At 43.6% G+C, this 16,134-nt stretch overlaps 1 protein-coding gene across 3 annotated transcripts in view; it reads left to right on the forward strand.

Moving 5' to 3' along the window:
• LOC111952260 (26S proteasome non-ATPase regulatory subunit 1) overlaps positions 1–16,134 on the forward strand; it is a 57,756-nt gene that overhangs the window by 33,168 nt on the left and 8,454 nt on the right. For all 3 annotated transcript variants that reach the window (XM_070435061.1, XM_070435063.1, XM_070435062.1), the window contains exons 18-21: positions 5,061–5,175; positions 9,868–9,984; positions 11,061–11,163; positions 14,310–14,479. In XM_070435061.1, coding sequence (XP_070291162.1) covers positions 5,061–5,175; positions 9,868–9,984; positions 11,061–11,163; positions 14,310–14,479 — 505 coding nt within the window. The remainder of the gene's footprint in view (positions 1–5,060; positions 5,176–9,867; positions 9,985–11,060; positions 11,164–14,309; positions 14,480–16,134) is intronic.

Here is a 16,134-nt window from a genome sequence, read left to right on the forward strand (position 1 = left end):
AGGTGCACACGCACACAGCCTGTGTGTCTTCCATTAAATGCGGAAGACACATTTTCGATTGAATGCATTCAGTTGTACAATTGACAAGTTTTTTTTCTTCCCCTTTTAACCTTTATTTAACTAGGCAGATTTTTTATTTTTTTACCTTGTCAGCTCGGGGATTCGATCCACCAACGCTCAAACCACTAGGCTACCTGCTGCCTCGGAGCAATGTTTATTAACTCCAAATGTTATCAATTCAAAGTTTATTGGTTGTGTACACAGATTTGCAGATATTGCCGGTGCAATATTGTTTCTAGCTAAAAACAGTGGAGAAATATCTAGAAATACAATAATGCACACAATCCCAAAAAAGTAGCTAGAAACAGGGCAACCGTGTCTGTCGGCAACATCTTGTCGATCATTTATATTGCTACGGTAGCAAAGCAAAATACTCAAGACTTGGCATTGCCAAACAATGATCGTAAACCTTAAATGTATAAAGCATTGGCTCATTGGAAAGATCTTATTTACCTTAACCTCATTCATATTTTGCTAAACATTTTTTTTAATGGATCGTATATGTGGTATTGACACTTTTGCCACTGGCTTAGTCATACAATGGACTATATACCTGTCGAACCTAACCGCAAAGACTGTGCTTGGCCACAGCTCTCAAAGAATAGATTGGAGTGTGGATCTCGTTCATCTTTCAATCACCCACGTGGGTATATGCTTGTAAAAACCAATGAGGAGATGGGAAAGGGCGGGACTTGACGCAGCACGTCAAGCGTATAAAATAGTTGTATTTTAGTAGATGAAATGATTGAATGACATGTATGTGTACATTTATTTAGCAAAACGGCCAGTTTGGTCGGTATGTTAGGGGCTTAATGTAGTGTCTGATTTCAGCTAGCGATTCTACTTGGATTACATTTTAAAGATGCACCGCCATTGCCTGGTTGCTAAAATTCTAATAGTTAGCTTAATTTCAGTTTGTGACAAATGACAAATATCCTTGCTTATAGTGTAGAGAATCATTGTAGCATCAAACCGATGTGAAATATATTTTCCGTAACCAAAAATATTGTATTTTCAGCTGTTGGAAGCTGGTGTACAAAACCGAAAGTGAAAGACGTAAAAACAAAACTTTAAAATGGGAATCATAGAAAAGTGCACGTAGAACTGATCTACCGCTCCTTAGACTTCCTTTGAATGAGAATGGCAGATCTATAACACATATTTCTATGTGGAATTTKCAGTTGGTTTGACACTAGTTTTAATTTGTTTTAAAATCAAGACTGCCAGTTTTTGGTTTGAAGGACTACTAGTCATGCAAATATGGTTTGAGCAGTAGCGCAACCGTAATAATGTTTACAATGTGTTCAGTGTCCGGCAAAAGGGATCCATATTCCTCTGAGCTTTCTTAAGCCGCTTGATAATTATCACGTCCTCCTGGCCTCTTCACGCCATTAAACCAATGAGGTTTTCTCTGAGAAACAWAAAGGACGTCTTCAATTGCAGGGACGCGTCACATTTTCTGGTTGAGCCGCGCTATTTTGACGTTTTCTTTTGTGAGTTAGTGGCATGGGAGTCATGGAGAGGGATTTGCGACGTTGATGATTATGCTTGTTTTTTGGAAAAGGCTGAGGGGCCTGTTTTTTTTTATAGAGGATTGGTTTACCGCCTATCGTTTTTCGGGTGAATGACGATTAAAACCTAACTGATAGACTCTCAATGACCATTACGGAGAACTGAACCTTTCTGGGAAATCTGAAGGCATATGGTAATATCCTCATCGGTTTTACCGTCCATGCAGTGTTGGTCTTATCCAACTGCCTTTTTACAGCATAGCAGGCTGGATAACACGCTCAATATAATGCTTCTGACCTCATCCCATAGTGGCTGTTTGCCTCTGTCTTGACAGATTCCCTAATTCAAGACATTACCATAGGCTATGCTGTAATACATTTCCAATGTTGATAATGTAACACACATTGTAGTGATTTGAGTAAGAAGCGAATTGTGAAGTTACCACTACTTCTGATGAAATCCCTCTTTCTCAGGTAGTATTTGTTCCTGACCAGTTGTAATTGCATTCCCTTGCGTTCCCTTTTTTGTGACCAAATATGAGTAAAACATGTTTAATTTAGCTGACCGGTTTGGCAGGAATTTCGCAGGAATTTTCACTGAATGACACACTGGAACGCATTGCACAGGCTACAACAGGCAACTCGTTTGCATTGCAGTAACACATTCTCATTTACAGCAACGACCTGGGGAATAGTTACAGGGGAGAAGAGGGGGGATGAATGAGCCAATTGGAAGCTGAGGATGATTAGGTGGATGGAAGAAAGCCAGTATCACTTCCTCAAAATAGTCAGAATGAATCTAAGATGCCCAAAGAAATCTGTAATTAATTAGGATTGTTTTTGACGAGGATGTTTTAGTCGCAAAATTTTACATCTAGCTACGGCAGTGGTTCCCAAACTAGGGGTCATATGAAAATGGGGTTGCGGGAGAATTTCCCAAATAATGAATGTTTTTATATATCATCTTTATCTTAAAATCATTGTAATGTGGTTAACCCTAAAAATCTAAATGAAAAGTATTGAAATCTTAAAGATCAATTCAATCAGTCCCCTTAGATCGTGGGCAAAGGCCGCACTTGACTGTGGCTCTTGAATCGGAATGATTCAAGTGTGGCCTTTCGAACTGTCGTGTGACCGAGTGCTGCAGACAAAGCATTCACAGGTGTTTTGGTTCCTGACTCGAAGGGAATAAATACCCTGCCGTCTCACTCAGAGCGTTAAAACTCACGGTACCCTTCGGCAGCTCATATCTGTGTGACGCTGAATTCATCAGTGCTCTCGTCTGCATTAAAACCAAATATCGATCCAGGTGGGATGTGACCGCAGAGATGAGGTGCGCGCTGTTGACCCCACGCCCCCTCACTTTGAGAAGCTCTGACATGCATCAAACACACCCATCTCATCAGTGGTGGTGAGATGAGACATTGTCAGACTCATTTGCAATTGACTGTCCTAGCCCCACGTTAAAAGTATGTATCGTGAGTTAAGACAATCAGAAATACTGTTAGAATGTTTTGTAATTGACTGCCATAGCCCCGAAAATACATAAATAAATAAATAAATAAATATATATATATATATATATATATATACAAAAAATGAAACGTTGGCTGTTAATTGCAACAACAAAAAAATCGTGGTTCCGCAAGAATTTTCACATCAAAATGGGTTTGTGGACGACAAAAGTTTGGGAACCTCTGAGCTGAGTTGTTTGGTGCAGTGTTTCTCTTAAGTAAAACCAAAGACAGATCCTCTGGGTAGGTCTGTCTCACTGTATTCTGCAGTAGGATTGGAAAGAGCTCAATCACCGAAGCTGTGTATCCTGTGTTAGTGAACATTGTCGAAATKAAATCCACAACCCTAAATCATGACGAACTCACTTACAAAWCTCYGTTTTGGACGAGACTGACTTTGACCAAAATCATCCTCTTTACACTTTGTAGTCAATTTTGATAGTAGATGAAATGTTTCTGATTAATATCGATGCCACAGAGGCTGTTTTCTATCCGATGATAAGTTGTTTATTGCCTTCAGTTGCTCTTTAAGAACCTACATTTCTTGTCCCAGTAACAGGCAGATGGGCACAGATCCACTTGCTCTCCGTTCCCACTTTACTCTTAGAATAGAGCCCATTTAAWTTCACTTCAAATCTCAAGCGCCTAATGGCAAATGGCCCTTACCCTAACGGCACTTTGAGCCTTAAGTAAAGATGAGGTTAGGGTCCAAAATCTACATCCCACCCTGCTCTTACCTCTATTTTCTCACCCAATACTCCTGTTAGGGTGCTATTGAGGGGGGGGGGGGTTTAACTATAATTACGTTGTGTAAATTGTTTAAAGAAACCATCTTGACACAGCTGCAGACTTGGGGGAGTTTGTATAAGGTCTTGGTTCAAAATTAACATGTGAGGAGTTTCCTCACAATGAGACGGTTGGACCTGTGGAAACCAGGAAAATGTGATGAGGGAAGAAACCCTGGCATTTACATGTAAAACACGATGTTCGACGGTAGTGGATTGGAAGGGTTAGACCGAATATTCACTTACACTGGCAGTGTTTAGACTTGAGGTAACATTCTGCCAAATTACACCGTAAGTTGCCATGGGGCACAGTTTTCTGCCAACGTCCCGTCACCTAAATGGTGTTCTTGATCATCATTTTTAAAATATAAAAATCATTCATTTATTTACAGTGCCTGTTGGATGGGCGTTATGTTTGAGCGTGTCTGTTCTTTTTGTAAGACTAAAAAGGATTTTGACAAATGTAGTAGGCTGGTTAAGAGGCCAGAGTCTCCCCTGCTGTACGTTTTAATTGTCTTGGCTCAGTCTTCACTTCAGTCAGCAAAGAAATAACCATTTATGCTTAGCAGAGATAAAAATAAAAAAAACATTATGCTCTAGACCTGTGCCATTATACTTCAAGTCAAAGATTTCAATCTCGCAAAATGGTTACGCACAAGGTTTTCTCTTGTTCATACAGYAGCAGCGCCGGATACAATTCATCAAGACTTGCGGAGGTGTCAGACCTATAAATCATTGCCCCTTTTCACACACCGTACACCCCCACCCACCCCAAGTTCCCCCCTCTATCACCGGTTCTGTTGCTGCAATCCCTTTGTTGTGCTGTAGCTTTGAGTCACCTGTCACCTGAACAATTATTCTGTAATGATATTAAAGCCTTGGACCTGGCCAAATTGGATTCATTCCTATGACCCGCAATGTTGACACAACCCCAGTCTCTTCAAAAATAGTCAAAAAAGTTAATAAGGATTATATTAGTTATAGATGTTGTATTAACCACGTTTAYATTGTATCTGTACAAGAGGCAAGACTGCAGACTCTAACAATGAGCGTAATTGAATAACTTATTGACTGTATGTTTGTTTGTGTAACTCTGTTCTCAACTGGCCTACCTGGTTAAATAAAGATCAAATAAAAGATAACCGTCTCTCTCTCTCTGTCCCTCTCTCTCTGTCTGTGTCTTTCTACAGGACCCCAGAGCAATGCCCCAGTGTGGTGTCTCTCCTGTCAGAGAGCTACAACCCCCATGTGCGCTGCGGAGCCGCCATGGCCTTGGGCATCTGCTGTGCCGGGACAGGCAACAAGGTAAGTGTCCCTCTCTTCCTTATCCGACCCTACCTCGCTCCCGTCCTCACTTCTCTGTGAACAAGCTGCCAACTTCATTGTCCAGTCCAAAATAAACACTTCTTAATTCAGCCTCGTGATTCTGAGATAATCAAAAGGGTCTATGCAATATTGGGAAAGCGCCTTCTAGCCAGCTCCTCCCGGTTCCGAGCCTGCCGCAACGGCTCCGAGCCTGCCGCACCATGCGTGTAGCAAAACAAACGGATACCACTGTATCCTACCTAGGAAGCTGCCCCCCGGAGGAATTTCTAGCAGCTGTTAGTGTCTTATCAGACTGAATAACGTGGCAGGACTCTGAGGAAACCGCTCTGCTAGAATAGGGGCCATGATCATGCCTGGCACACAGCGAGAATCACAGCCAGGATAGGATCTAGCGTGGCTCCTATGTGGAGACTGGGCTTAGAGGGGCTCCAATCTGAACCAACGCTGTTGAAGCATTCAACTCTTAAAATCACATTTTATTGGTCACATGCACATATTTAGCAGATGTTATTGCGGGTGTAGTGAAAATGCTTGTGCACTAGTTTTTTTTTACAGGGAGATCCTAGAATGTGCCTGTTTGACCAGTGGCCAGAGTCTCTATTTTTGGAATGCTTGTTAAAGACATGCTTCACCAATGTTGATACCCTGGAAGGATGACGCCCGCCTATCCYTGCTGACCTCTGTTGGGTCATATAATGAAGACTTATATCTGGCCCACACTATGCGTTGATGGCAATTTTCCTTTTTCCTCATTGCCATTTTTGTTCTTTGTAGTCAAATCAAATCAAAATCAAATGTTATTTGTTACATACACATGGTTAGCAGATGTTAATGCGAGTGTAGCGAAATGYTTGTGCTTCTAGTTCCGACAATGCAGTAATAACCAACAAGTAATCTAACCTCCCTTGTCTGTCACCGATACTGATGTCCTATGCTGAGCACAGGGGTTCATCTGAAATGAAAGGCCTTCAGTAGGGTTAACTACTAGTCCACGCTGCAAAAACAACGGCTTCTCTGTCAGCAAATTATATCCTGAACCACAAAATGTAAACGCAACATGCAACATTTTCAAAGATTTTACTGAGTTACTATTCATAAGGTCAATCAGTCAATTGAAATACATTCATTCATCTGTTGAWTTCAAATGTTGGTCACAGATTTTTTGTGTTTTTAGTGGCATGGATCAGAAAACCAGTCAGTATCTGGTGTGACCACTATTTGCCTCATGCAGCGCGACACATCTCCTCCGATCAGGCTGTTGATTGTGGCCTAAGGAATGTTGTCCCACTCTTCAATGTCTGTGCGAAGTTGCTGGATATTGGCGGGAGCTGGAACACGTTAACGTACACGTCGATCCAGAGTGTAATAAATGAAATACAATGCCTGACATATTGCGCAGTTCGGTTTCTGTTTGGTTGGCATATTGCCACTGAGCTGTACCCTGTCGGCCAGACGAGGACATTGTGGTCAGGGAAAGAGGGGGGGAGAAGACGCTGCCGCCAGGCCCAGAACTGCTTAATGATGTGGACTGGTCACTCTCAGGTGCCCAAAGCCCAAACAGAGTCACAGCCCATTACACCTGGGCCTTGGTGCCCAGAGGGAGAACGTTCTAGTCCTACACTGGACTGGGCCAGACCAGGACTCCAGTCTTCACACAGCCAGTCCTCCAGTACGTTTAGCTCCGTCCTTCGGTGAGTGGAATGGTGTTGTGGCTGGAGAAGTGGGTCAGCTAGCGATTACATATGGAGCTCATACTCTCTGTCATTTATACATCCTGGGGGTTTGGATTTTTTTTTTTATTGCCCTGTAATTTGGGGTTTTTGCTGACTGGTATTGGGTAAAAACATGCAGAGGAAAGCGAGTTGGATTGGAACCTATTTCACGCTCCCTATCCGTCAATACAAAGGTGTGCGTCGTCATGAAAATGTATGCGACATGCAATTTTGGGGGTTTGACGAATTGGGTAGAAAATGCAGTCTGCGTGAGAAGCCACTTTTTTAAAATGTATTTTTACCAGCCTCGTGTAAACATTCAAATGATTCATTCTTCTGAGTGACTATGCAGTCCTTTTCACGCTTGACATGAGATATTCTATACATTTCAAATAGACAAGTAATAGCAGCTGTTTTGTTTGACTCAATCAATATATTTAAACCTCTGACAGTGTAGAACTTTCATCAAGCCCGAAGGAGTGATGTCACCCTTCAGTACTACTGAGGCCCCTGTATGCCATGTGCTGCATCAGCCAGCTCTGCTGATTGAACTTAATACTCTCAATTGAAACCTCAACCGACTACGGTTGAGGTTGTTGGACCCGTTTTGAAATGGACCTGGGTCTTTCCCACCCGAACACGATCTACATAAATAATTGTTTTACTATTAATACCTGTTCCAAACGGACCCGAGGACAACTAGACTGGTTCCGTATAGACCTGGTTGGATCCAGACTCTATCCGAGGTGAGGGAAGCAGTAGAAAAGTACATTTGTAAGTTACTTTATTAACCAGAGCTGATGAGGAAAACTCTAGCAGGCGGAGAAATGGCCTTGCGGTGTGTTTACTGTGAGCAAGTGGCACGGGGAGGGAGATTCAGAGAGACGTCAATCAACGCTAAAAAAACAGAAGAAAATATCAAGCATACCAAGCCGACTCATTTCTAGCTTGTCATAGCTAGATTATTTATCATAAAATATGATTACGTAAGACCCGTCTTGACTGCATCAAGCCGATTTTAGAAGCAAGTTAGCTAAGCTAGCTAGCTAGGCTAATTGAGACGGCATGCGCTTCCTCCTTGTCCTACAGTTAAAAATAACAACTCCATTCAGATTAAGTAGCAACCTACCTGTTGGCTCTTGGTTGTTGTAGCGTATCTTTCTCATTACATTTTTTTCTTCCATTTTAATTCCGTTTTACGTTGATTATTTTGTGCTTGTATTTATTATGGATCCCCATTAGTTCCTGCCAAGGCAGCAGCTATTCTTCCTGGGGTCCGGCACAATTTAGGCAGTTATACAATTTTAAAAACGTTACAATACATTAATTACAGAAGGGGGTCAAGGGGGGGGGGTCAAGCCCTGGGGGGCGGCTTGGACTTCCTGTAAAGCACACATGTACGCAGGCACACCTCCCCTTAACAGCAAAGGCTATTCTCGTTGAGCAGTGGCGACGTGCTGTTACTTTAAAAAAAAWTGAATTATGAATTTATTAGTAATTTTCTTTACCACCCTTTTCTCCCCAATTTTGTGATATCGAATTGCGATTCAATTACGATCTTGACTCATCAATGCAACTCCCCAACGGGAAGGAGGAGCCCACTTAACCCGTAAGCCAGCTGCTCCAATGTGTCGGAGGAAACACAGTTTAACTGACGACCGAAGTCAGCCTGCAGGCGTCCGGCCCTCCACAAGGAGTCGCTAGAGTGCGATGAGCCAAGGAAAGCCCCCCCCCGGCCAAACCCTCCCCTAACCCGGACGACGCTGGGCCAATTGTGCKCCACCCTATGAGACTCCCGGTCACGGCTGGTTGTGACACAGCCTGGGATTGAACACGGGTTTGTAGTGACTCCTCAAGCACTGGGATGCCCCCATACTGTTAATGTCTTATCCACAACTCTCTGTCCATCGCCGTGGTAATCTGGGAAGCCAAAACGTTCCCTACCACTCCTTATCATACAGAACTAGTTCCCGGCTGCACTTCACTAAAGGATCGTTTTGAAATGCGCCAGTAAAGATTTTAATTTTGATTACAATGTCCTCATAGGCTCTAGTTGTTTAGCCTGAAATGCCTGAAATGTTTTTTTTCCCCAGATCAGATTTACCCAATAAGAGGCATACAACGCAGTGTAGGTCTAGCCTATAGGCCTAGTGTGTTTAAAATGTATTTTTATTATGTATTCATTCGGGTTCACAGTGCGGACCCAACCAAGGTCCCTGTACCGAAAGATTTGGTACGAATCCGTGTACCGTTACACCACTACCGCCAACCAATCAGGAAGGGGATGTGGTAGCCAGGGCTCCACCAGTGCCCCTCCTACGCCATCGCTCCCCACACGCCACAGCTCTCCGCTCTGCTTGCCCTGGCAAAGATTCTAAAACCAAAGATAACATATTCTGAGTTCAGTTCTTAAAGCTTTTTGTTTTGTGTAGTTTTCAGGGGATGCTCACTCATCCTTTTATATGGTTTTAATATGCAGGGTGTAAATAAATAAATCATTTTAAGGACAATACAGTTTCAGTCTATGAATCTGATATAGATCTGAAGTGATTGTAGGCCTCATCTTGGATCCTCAATGCTGAATGCTAAGGTTTTTCCTGGTACAGCTGAGCCCACCCCTGGTAAGCGTGCCAAGCGGTTGAGCTAGCACCCTCTGCCAGCGCTTACCTCTTAATACCCAGAAAAGCGCTGGTCCAAACACTGGGCCAGAGGTTTCTGAGCCAGGCTGAGAGAGTTCACCGTTGACCTCCCTTAAGGAGCTGGGGCTTATACTCCGGTAGTACTGCACTCGTACTTAGATAGATGAGGTTTGGTGCTATTCCCTATTTACTTACTCTAAGCGACTCAGCACGATAACCTCATCTTTAGGGTTTGCTGGTCAAGTAGTCATCTAGTTGTTAGTTTAATTTGTGTATTTTATTGTGATTGACAAGTTCTATTTTCCTTTTTCCCTTCTCAGGAGGCCATCAACCTGCTGGAACCTATGACCAACGACCCAGTGAACTACGTGAGACAGGGTGCCCTCATCTCCTCTGCCCTCATCATGATCCAACAGACCGAGGTCACCTGTCCCAAGGTGGGTGAATGAGAAACAGCCCATCTCATTCACAGCCCACATTTACCAGAGAAACAGCCCATCTCATTCACAGCCCACATTTACCAGAGAAACAGCCCATCTCATTCACAGCCCACATTTATCAGAGAAATTGTCCATAAGTAACTTTGTTATTCACAGACTAAAATATCTTGAAGTTGATTGGCTAATGGAATCATCTGTTAATGTGATTCTAGCCTATAGAATTGTTCTCTATTTTGAGTCCAGTCCTCTACTTCTCTCCTGATGAACCCTAACCCCCGTGGAGGCTCTGGGTCCTAGTGTTTTGAACTTTCAGCTGAGTGCTTGGGGAGGTGTGAGAGACTGGTTTTAAACTAGAAACAGCAGGAGGCACTACACTTGTTCAAGAGAGACTGGTTTTAAACTAGAAACAGCAGGAGGCACTACACTTGTTCAAGAGAGACTGGTTTTAAAGCTGCAATATGTCACTTTTATTTTTGGATGACCCTGACCAAACTCATAGAAATGTGAGTTATAGAGCTGTCATTCTCATTGAAAGGAAGTCTAAGATGCAGTAGATCTGTTCTATGTGCCCCGCAGGTGGATCACTTCCGTCACATTTTAATTTCCCTTTACATATGTTACATGGTAATATGAGTGGTAGTGTTTTAGCTATGTATCCTTTTCTTATTATAGATGTATGTGTCGCTATTCTCCAAATAGTGAAGCTAAAATATAGCCTGTTCAAGCGGTTGTCACGGCTTATTTCTCTCAGTAAAAAGTGAGTTAGAGAAACATAAGTATTTCTAGAATCAAAAATACTGAGTTAGTCCTTAGCTTCCACCAACAGTGGCTCTCGTCAACGTGTTTTAACCTGTTTTTAATATTATTAAAGGTGGGGGTAAGGGCATCTCCTGCTTGTGTGCCCTGGCGTGCTCATTGACTTAATCAGAACCAAAGCAACGTGGCAGAATGAATGTTTAACATATGCTGCTAAAGATGTCCTTTTAATAAGAAGGTTAAATTGTAATGTGGAGACCCAACAAAAGAACTGAACAATGGGGTTGAGTCTTATTGTTATTTTTCCCGACACACAGGTGAACCAGTTCCGGCAGCTCTACTCCAAGGTCATCAACGACAAGCACGATGACGTCATGGCCAAGTTCGGGGCCATCCTGGCCCAGGGCATCCTGGATGCAGGTCAGTGTATTGTGACATTTGGAGTCAGGGATTGGATTTCTTTAGAAGACGTGTGGGTGTATTTTATCTGTTTCTGTCTGCTGTTAAGGGGAGGTGTGCCGCCCCCAAGGGCTTGACCCCCCCCGCCCCTCTGTGATTATTCCACTGGCGCTTCTCTGGAAGCGATCATGTTTATGATGCATTAGCGCCTGGCGGGCCAGCAATGTCAACAGCCACATGACTTTGTGATTACTGTTAGTCTGACGGCCTGGTGTGGGTGGGGCACTTGCTCTTGTACTGTAGCAGTGTTATTTTTTGTTCCCATAATGCTTTCAGACGATCTTTGTCACTATGCGACAGTCGAGACAAACTGGGAAGCCCTCGTTTCTCCTGCCAAGATGAAGAACTCCAGAGTCCCCCCCCCTCCCTGTTTTCCGTCGCGTGAAACGCCCAGAACAATCTTTAGTATGGGGTCATTGTAAGATACCATGAGGCTCTCTCCTCTCCCTCTACTACCTTAACAACTGTCAGTCACTGCTCCCTGAACATCCATGTTTGAGACGGACTGGAAGGCTTGTGTTGAGTAACGTCAGGAAGCAGCTTCCTCCCACGTTTAATTTCAGATAAGGTGATGGGAGTATTAGTTTTTAGTTATAAGTGGGGTTGGTGAAGTTTGGGGCAGTTGGTAATCGTATGACATGTGCAGAAGTCATTTAGGGTTCCGTTTCATGATCCTGGTGTTCATTACCGAAGGTTTAGCATTCAGAAGCAGCTCTCGCAAACACCACACGCCCAACCGTTCCCCTCTCTCTCTCTCTCCAGACGTCCTCTCTCTCTCTCTCTCTCTCTCTCTCTTTCTCTCTCGCTCTCTCTGCTCTCTCTCTCTTCTCTCGCTCTCGCTCTCTCTCGCTCTCCAACTCCTTCTCCAGTTCCTCTCTCTCTCTCTTCTTTCCAGATTCCTCTCTCTCTCCCTCTGGACGTTCTCTCACTTCTTAGTCCATGCGCCTAAATGTGAAGCTTTTCAGTGTCTTTGTTATAACTGAGTGGACAAACCATTAGGAACACCTTCCATAATATTTGTTTTGCACTCCCCCTTGTCCTCAGAACAGCCTCAATTAGTCGGGGCATGGACTCTAGATGAGTGGATGACCTTTGGTGTGGACCTTTCTTGACCATTCTTTGATACACAAACTGTTGAGCGTGAAAAATCTAGCAGCGTTGCAGTTTCTTGACACAACTGGTGGCTGGCCCCCTACTACCATACCCTGTTCAAGGCACTTCAATCTTTTGTCTTGCCCATTCACCCTCTGAATGACACACATACAAAAATATGTGCTCAAAGGATAAAATATCCTTCTTTAACCTGTTTCCTCTCCTTCATCTACACTGACTGAAGTTGATTTAACAAGTGACATCATAAGGATCATAGCTTTCACCTGGTCAGTCTGTCATGGAAAGAGCAGCTGTTCTATGTTTTGTACACTCAGTGACTGTTATAATGCCCTTTTTTCATAGCTTTTAAAATACACACGTTGATCAATTAGTAGACATTCTATAGCCTTTAAAAATATATATATATTTATCATTTAGACGTTTTTGTCAGAGCGACAGAAATCCCTCGCTCTGTTGTGCCGAAGGACTTATGCGATCACGGAAAATGCTAGTTGATCTCGGGAATTACATCAATACACTTGGATCTGGGAAAGGATGGTCCTTTTCGCACGGGAATAAAAATTCACTGCCATAAGTAGGATTGACAAAATACCCCAGGATACCAGTGGTTTGTTACTGTACCTTGGTCATGTGCTGCTTCTCCGGGTCTGCGTTGAAGGCTGTCCTTTTCATTCAGCTATACCCATGCCTTGTGATATTTTTCCCAAATGAGGAAATATTCTCTAATGGACCCCGGGTGCATTGCACCGTGCACCGTGTTTCTAGCTGCCTCTCGTGATGTAATTTAGGCTTTTACTGTATTTGATCTGTGCTCGAGGAAGCCAGAGCTTGGATGCTGCCACGCGGGCGTCTCCTTCCCCCTCGTAGAATTGGCACACTGGGCTGTCACGCTGCATTAAGTTTTAAGAGACCTCGTGTGGGTGTGTGGGTGTGTGTGTGTGTGTGTGTGGTGTGTGTGTGTGTGTGTGTGGTGATGTGTGTGTGTGTGTGTTGGTGTGTGTGTGTGTGTGTGTGCTCTCATTAGTTGGGCGCAACTAGAATCTGTGAGTCACTCTGGCAACCAGTAAATCAATTTGTTCGGGGTATTAGGAGGCCATTTCAGCCATCAAAATAAAGTTATCAAATCACCCAGAAGTCATCACTGTAATTACCTTTTAAAAAAAAGTCAACTGAGCTGCGGTAGGTCTGTTTAAATGAAAACGTCCCGTGATTCAACCACCATTGTCTGATCTGATTTCACATTGGAAACATTTCCAGCGGTCTCTGCTGTAATAATGTATTTTAATCAATGGTTTCCTCCTTAGTAACTCTTGTTTTGACGGGAGTTTTTACAATGTTTGTATGAGGATTGGGGAAGGACCTCCCAACACTGATTCCAAGCCCCTTTTCATCCATCCTGTCACTCCTCTGCAACCCTCTTCCTCCAACTCCCTAGCTCCCTTCATCCTCTTCTCCCTAGTGGTCTCCCAGAGGGCAAAGGAGGTCTATTGTTCTACTTGTCTGCACCCTAGCCCTTGACCCCCTTTGTACACTGGAAAAGGCTTTATTACCTCACACTAGCCATGCCAGATCATTGTTTTACCGGCATTTTGTTCACATTTTTTTTATCTTGTTAAGTTTAAAGGTCATAAATGACTCATGGAAACGTTAGTGAGGCCCTTGGCCTGGGATTAGGAGTAATCACGATGATTTAGTGAAATGGCTGGCTTTGTCAGTGTAGTAAGTTAGTTAATTAACCCCTCATTATTCACTTCTTGTTTGTGTCTGCGTCCCTGAGGGCACCCTATTCTTTTTATAGTGTAATTATTTTGGCCAAACTTCCCTTAGGGACACAGCCTTTATAAGCATGACAGTAGAGGAACCCACCATAACATCATATAAAGCCATAGTAGGTACCAAAGTAATAAAATGAGATTTGAGTGTTATAATGGAAGCAATACATATCAAAGTGAAATGTAAAAACTCTACTTCCCTGCCCCCTTCTTTGTGTGCAGGTGGCCGTAACGTCACCATCTCCCTGCAGTCCAGGACGGGCCACACCCACATGCCATCAGTAGTGGGCCTGTTGGTGTTCACCCAGTTCTGGTTCTGGTTCCCCCTCTCCCACTTCCTCTCCCTGGCCTTCACCCCCACCGCCATTATCGGACTCAACAAGGACCTCAAGGTAAACATCCCACACTACTGTATCCATGTCATTCCCAACTCCACTGTATCCATGCCATTCCCAACTCCACTGTATCCATGTCATTCCCACCCCACTGTATCCATGCCATTCCCAACCCACTGTATCCATGTCATTCCCAACCCACTGTATCCATGTCATTCCCAACCCACTGTATCCATGTCATTCCCAACCCACTGTATCCATGTCATTCCCGTCCCACTGTATCCATGCAGCCACATGTTATACTAAAAGAAGGCAAGCCACAGCGATGTATGCTCTGGTTATACTAAAGAGGCAGCCACCTGTTTTATACTAAAGACGGCAGCACCTTATCTTATACTAAACGAGGCGCACCCCTATACTTAAAGACGGCAGCACATGTTATTATACTAAAGAGGCAGCCAGAGGAGAGCACCATCAGCACTGTTATACTAAAGAGGCAGACACCCGCATACTAAAGCAGCACCAAGCACACTGCCTGTTCCATGCCTGTTTATACTGAAAGAGGCAGGCCACATGGCTTATACTAAAGAGCACACCTGTTATACTAAAGAGGCAGCACCCCGGCTATACTTAAAGACTGGCAGCACCTGCCTGTTATACTAAAGAGCAGGCACCCGCCTATACTAAAAAGGCCAGCACCTGTTATACTAAAGAGGGCAGCAAACCGCTGATAACTAAAAGAGCAGGGGGGCACCTTCCTGCTATTACTAAAGAGGCAGCAACGCTTGTTTTATACTAAAGAGGCAGCCAGCACCTGCCGTATACTAAAGAGGGCAGCAGCTGTTATACCTAAAGAGGCATCACCCGCTTAACTAAAGAAGGCCAGCACCCGCCGTATTACTAAAGAGGAAGTACCTGCTATTTTTTGAACTAAGCTATGTGAGGCATTTACAAGTTTGTGCTTCAATCAATCAATGCCGGGTACATATCATTTCATTTGTGTCAGCACTGCAGATTGCCCGTTATAACCCAACTGCTGAAACCATTACCTACCTCAAACCCCCTAAAAAAACCCCTTTCGTTCCTAATCTAACTCTAACCTTAAGTCATTCACTTCCTTTTAATTGTGGAATGGGATTGCATTCCTTCTTCTAGTTGAATAAAACACTTCCTATACTAAAACAAAAGATGAGCAGAAGACTTCAGAAAATAAACCAACTCCTTACATATCATGCGAACACCAATCTACACGGAGAAAACCTAGCAGACAGATAACACACCTCAACAAATGTCATAGCGCACAACATATCACAGCTCTCAGACCCTAACAGCAACAACAACGCCCGATGTTTAGAAGGGACAAGCACACCCAAACTGTAGTCTATATATCTCGAGATACGACGGATCACCAACTAGAAATCATCACAAACCTCTCGGACTATGTTTGAAGCTCAGACAACAAATACCAAAGTTCACATGGGGAAGATATGCGTGTACCGTTATCGTACCAGGACGAAGTATAGCCAATAAGAATCACCCTTGGTGGTCCTCCTTTCCATTCTTAACCAATGGTGATAAAAACAAGTGGTGCAGCATACAAACGCCAGTGATCTTGAATGTGATCTAACACTCCAAAGATAATGGCGTTCACCAACGGTTGACACTTGTGAGGTGATCCGCTACACTCTAATTCACGCTACCTTCCTCTCTGA

The sequence above is a fragment of the Salvelinus sp. IW2-2015 genome, linkage group LG26 (assembly GCF_002910315.2).
Source record: "Salvelinus sp. IW2-2015 linkage group LG26, ASM291031v2, whole genome shotgun sequence".
Taxonomy (NCBI): domain Eukaryota; kingdom Metazoa; phylum Chordata; class Actinopteri; order Salmoniformes; family Salmonidae; genus Salvelinus; species Salvelinus sp. IW2-2015.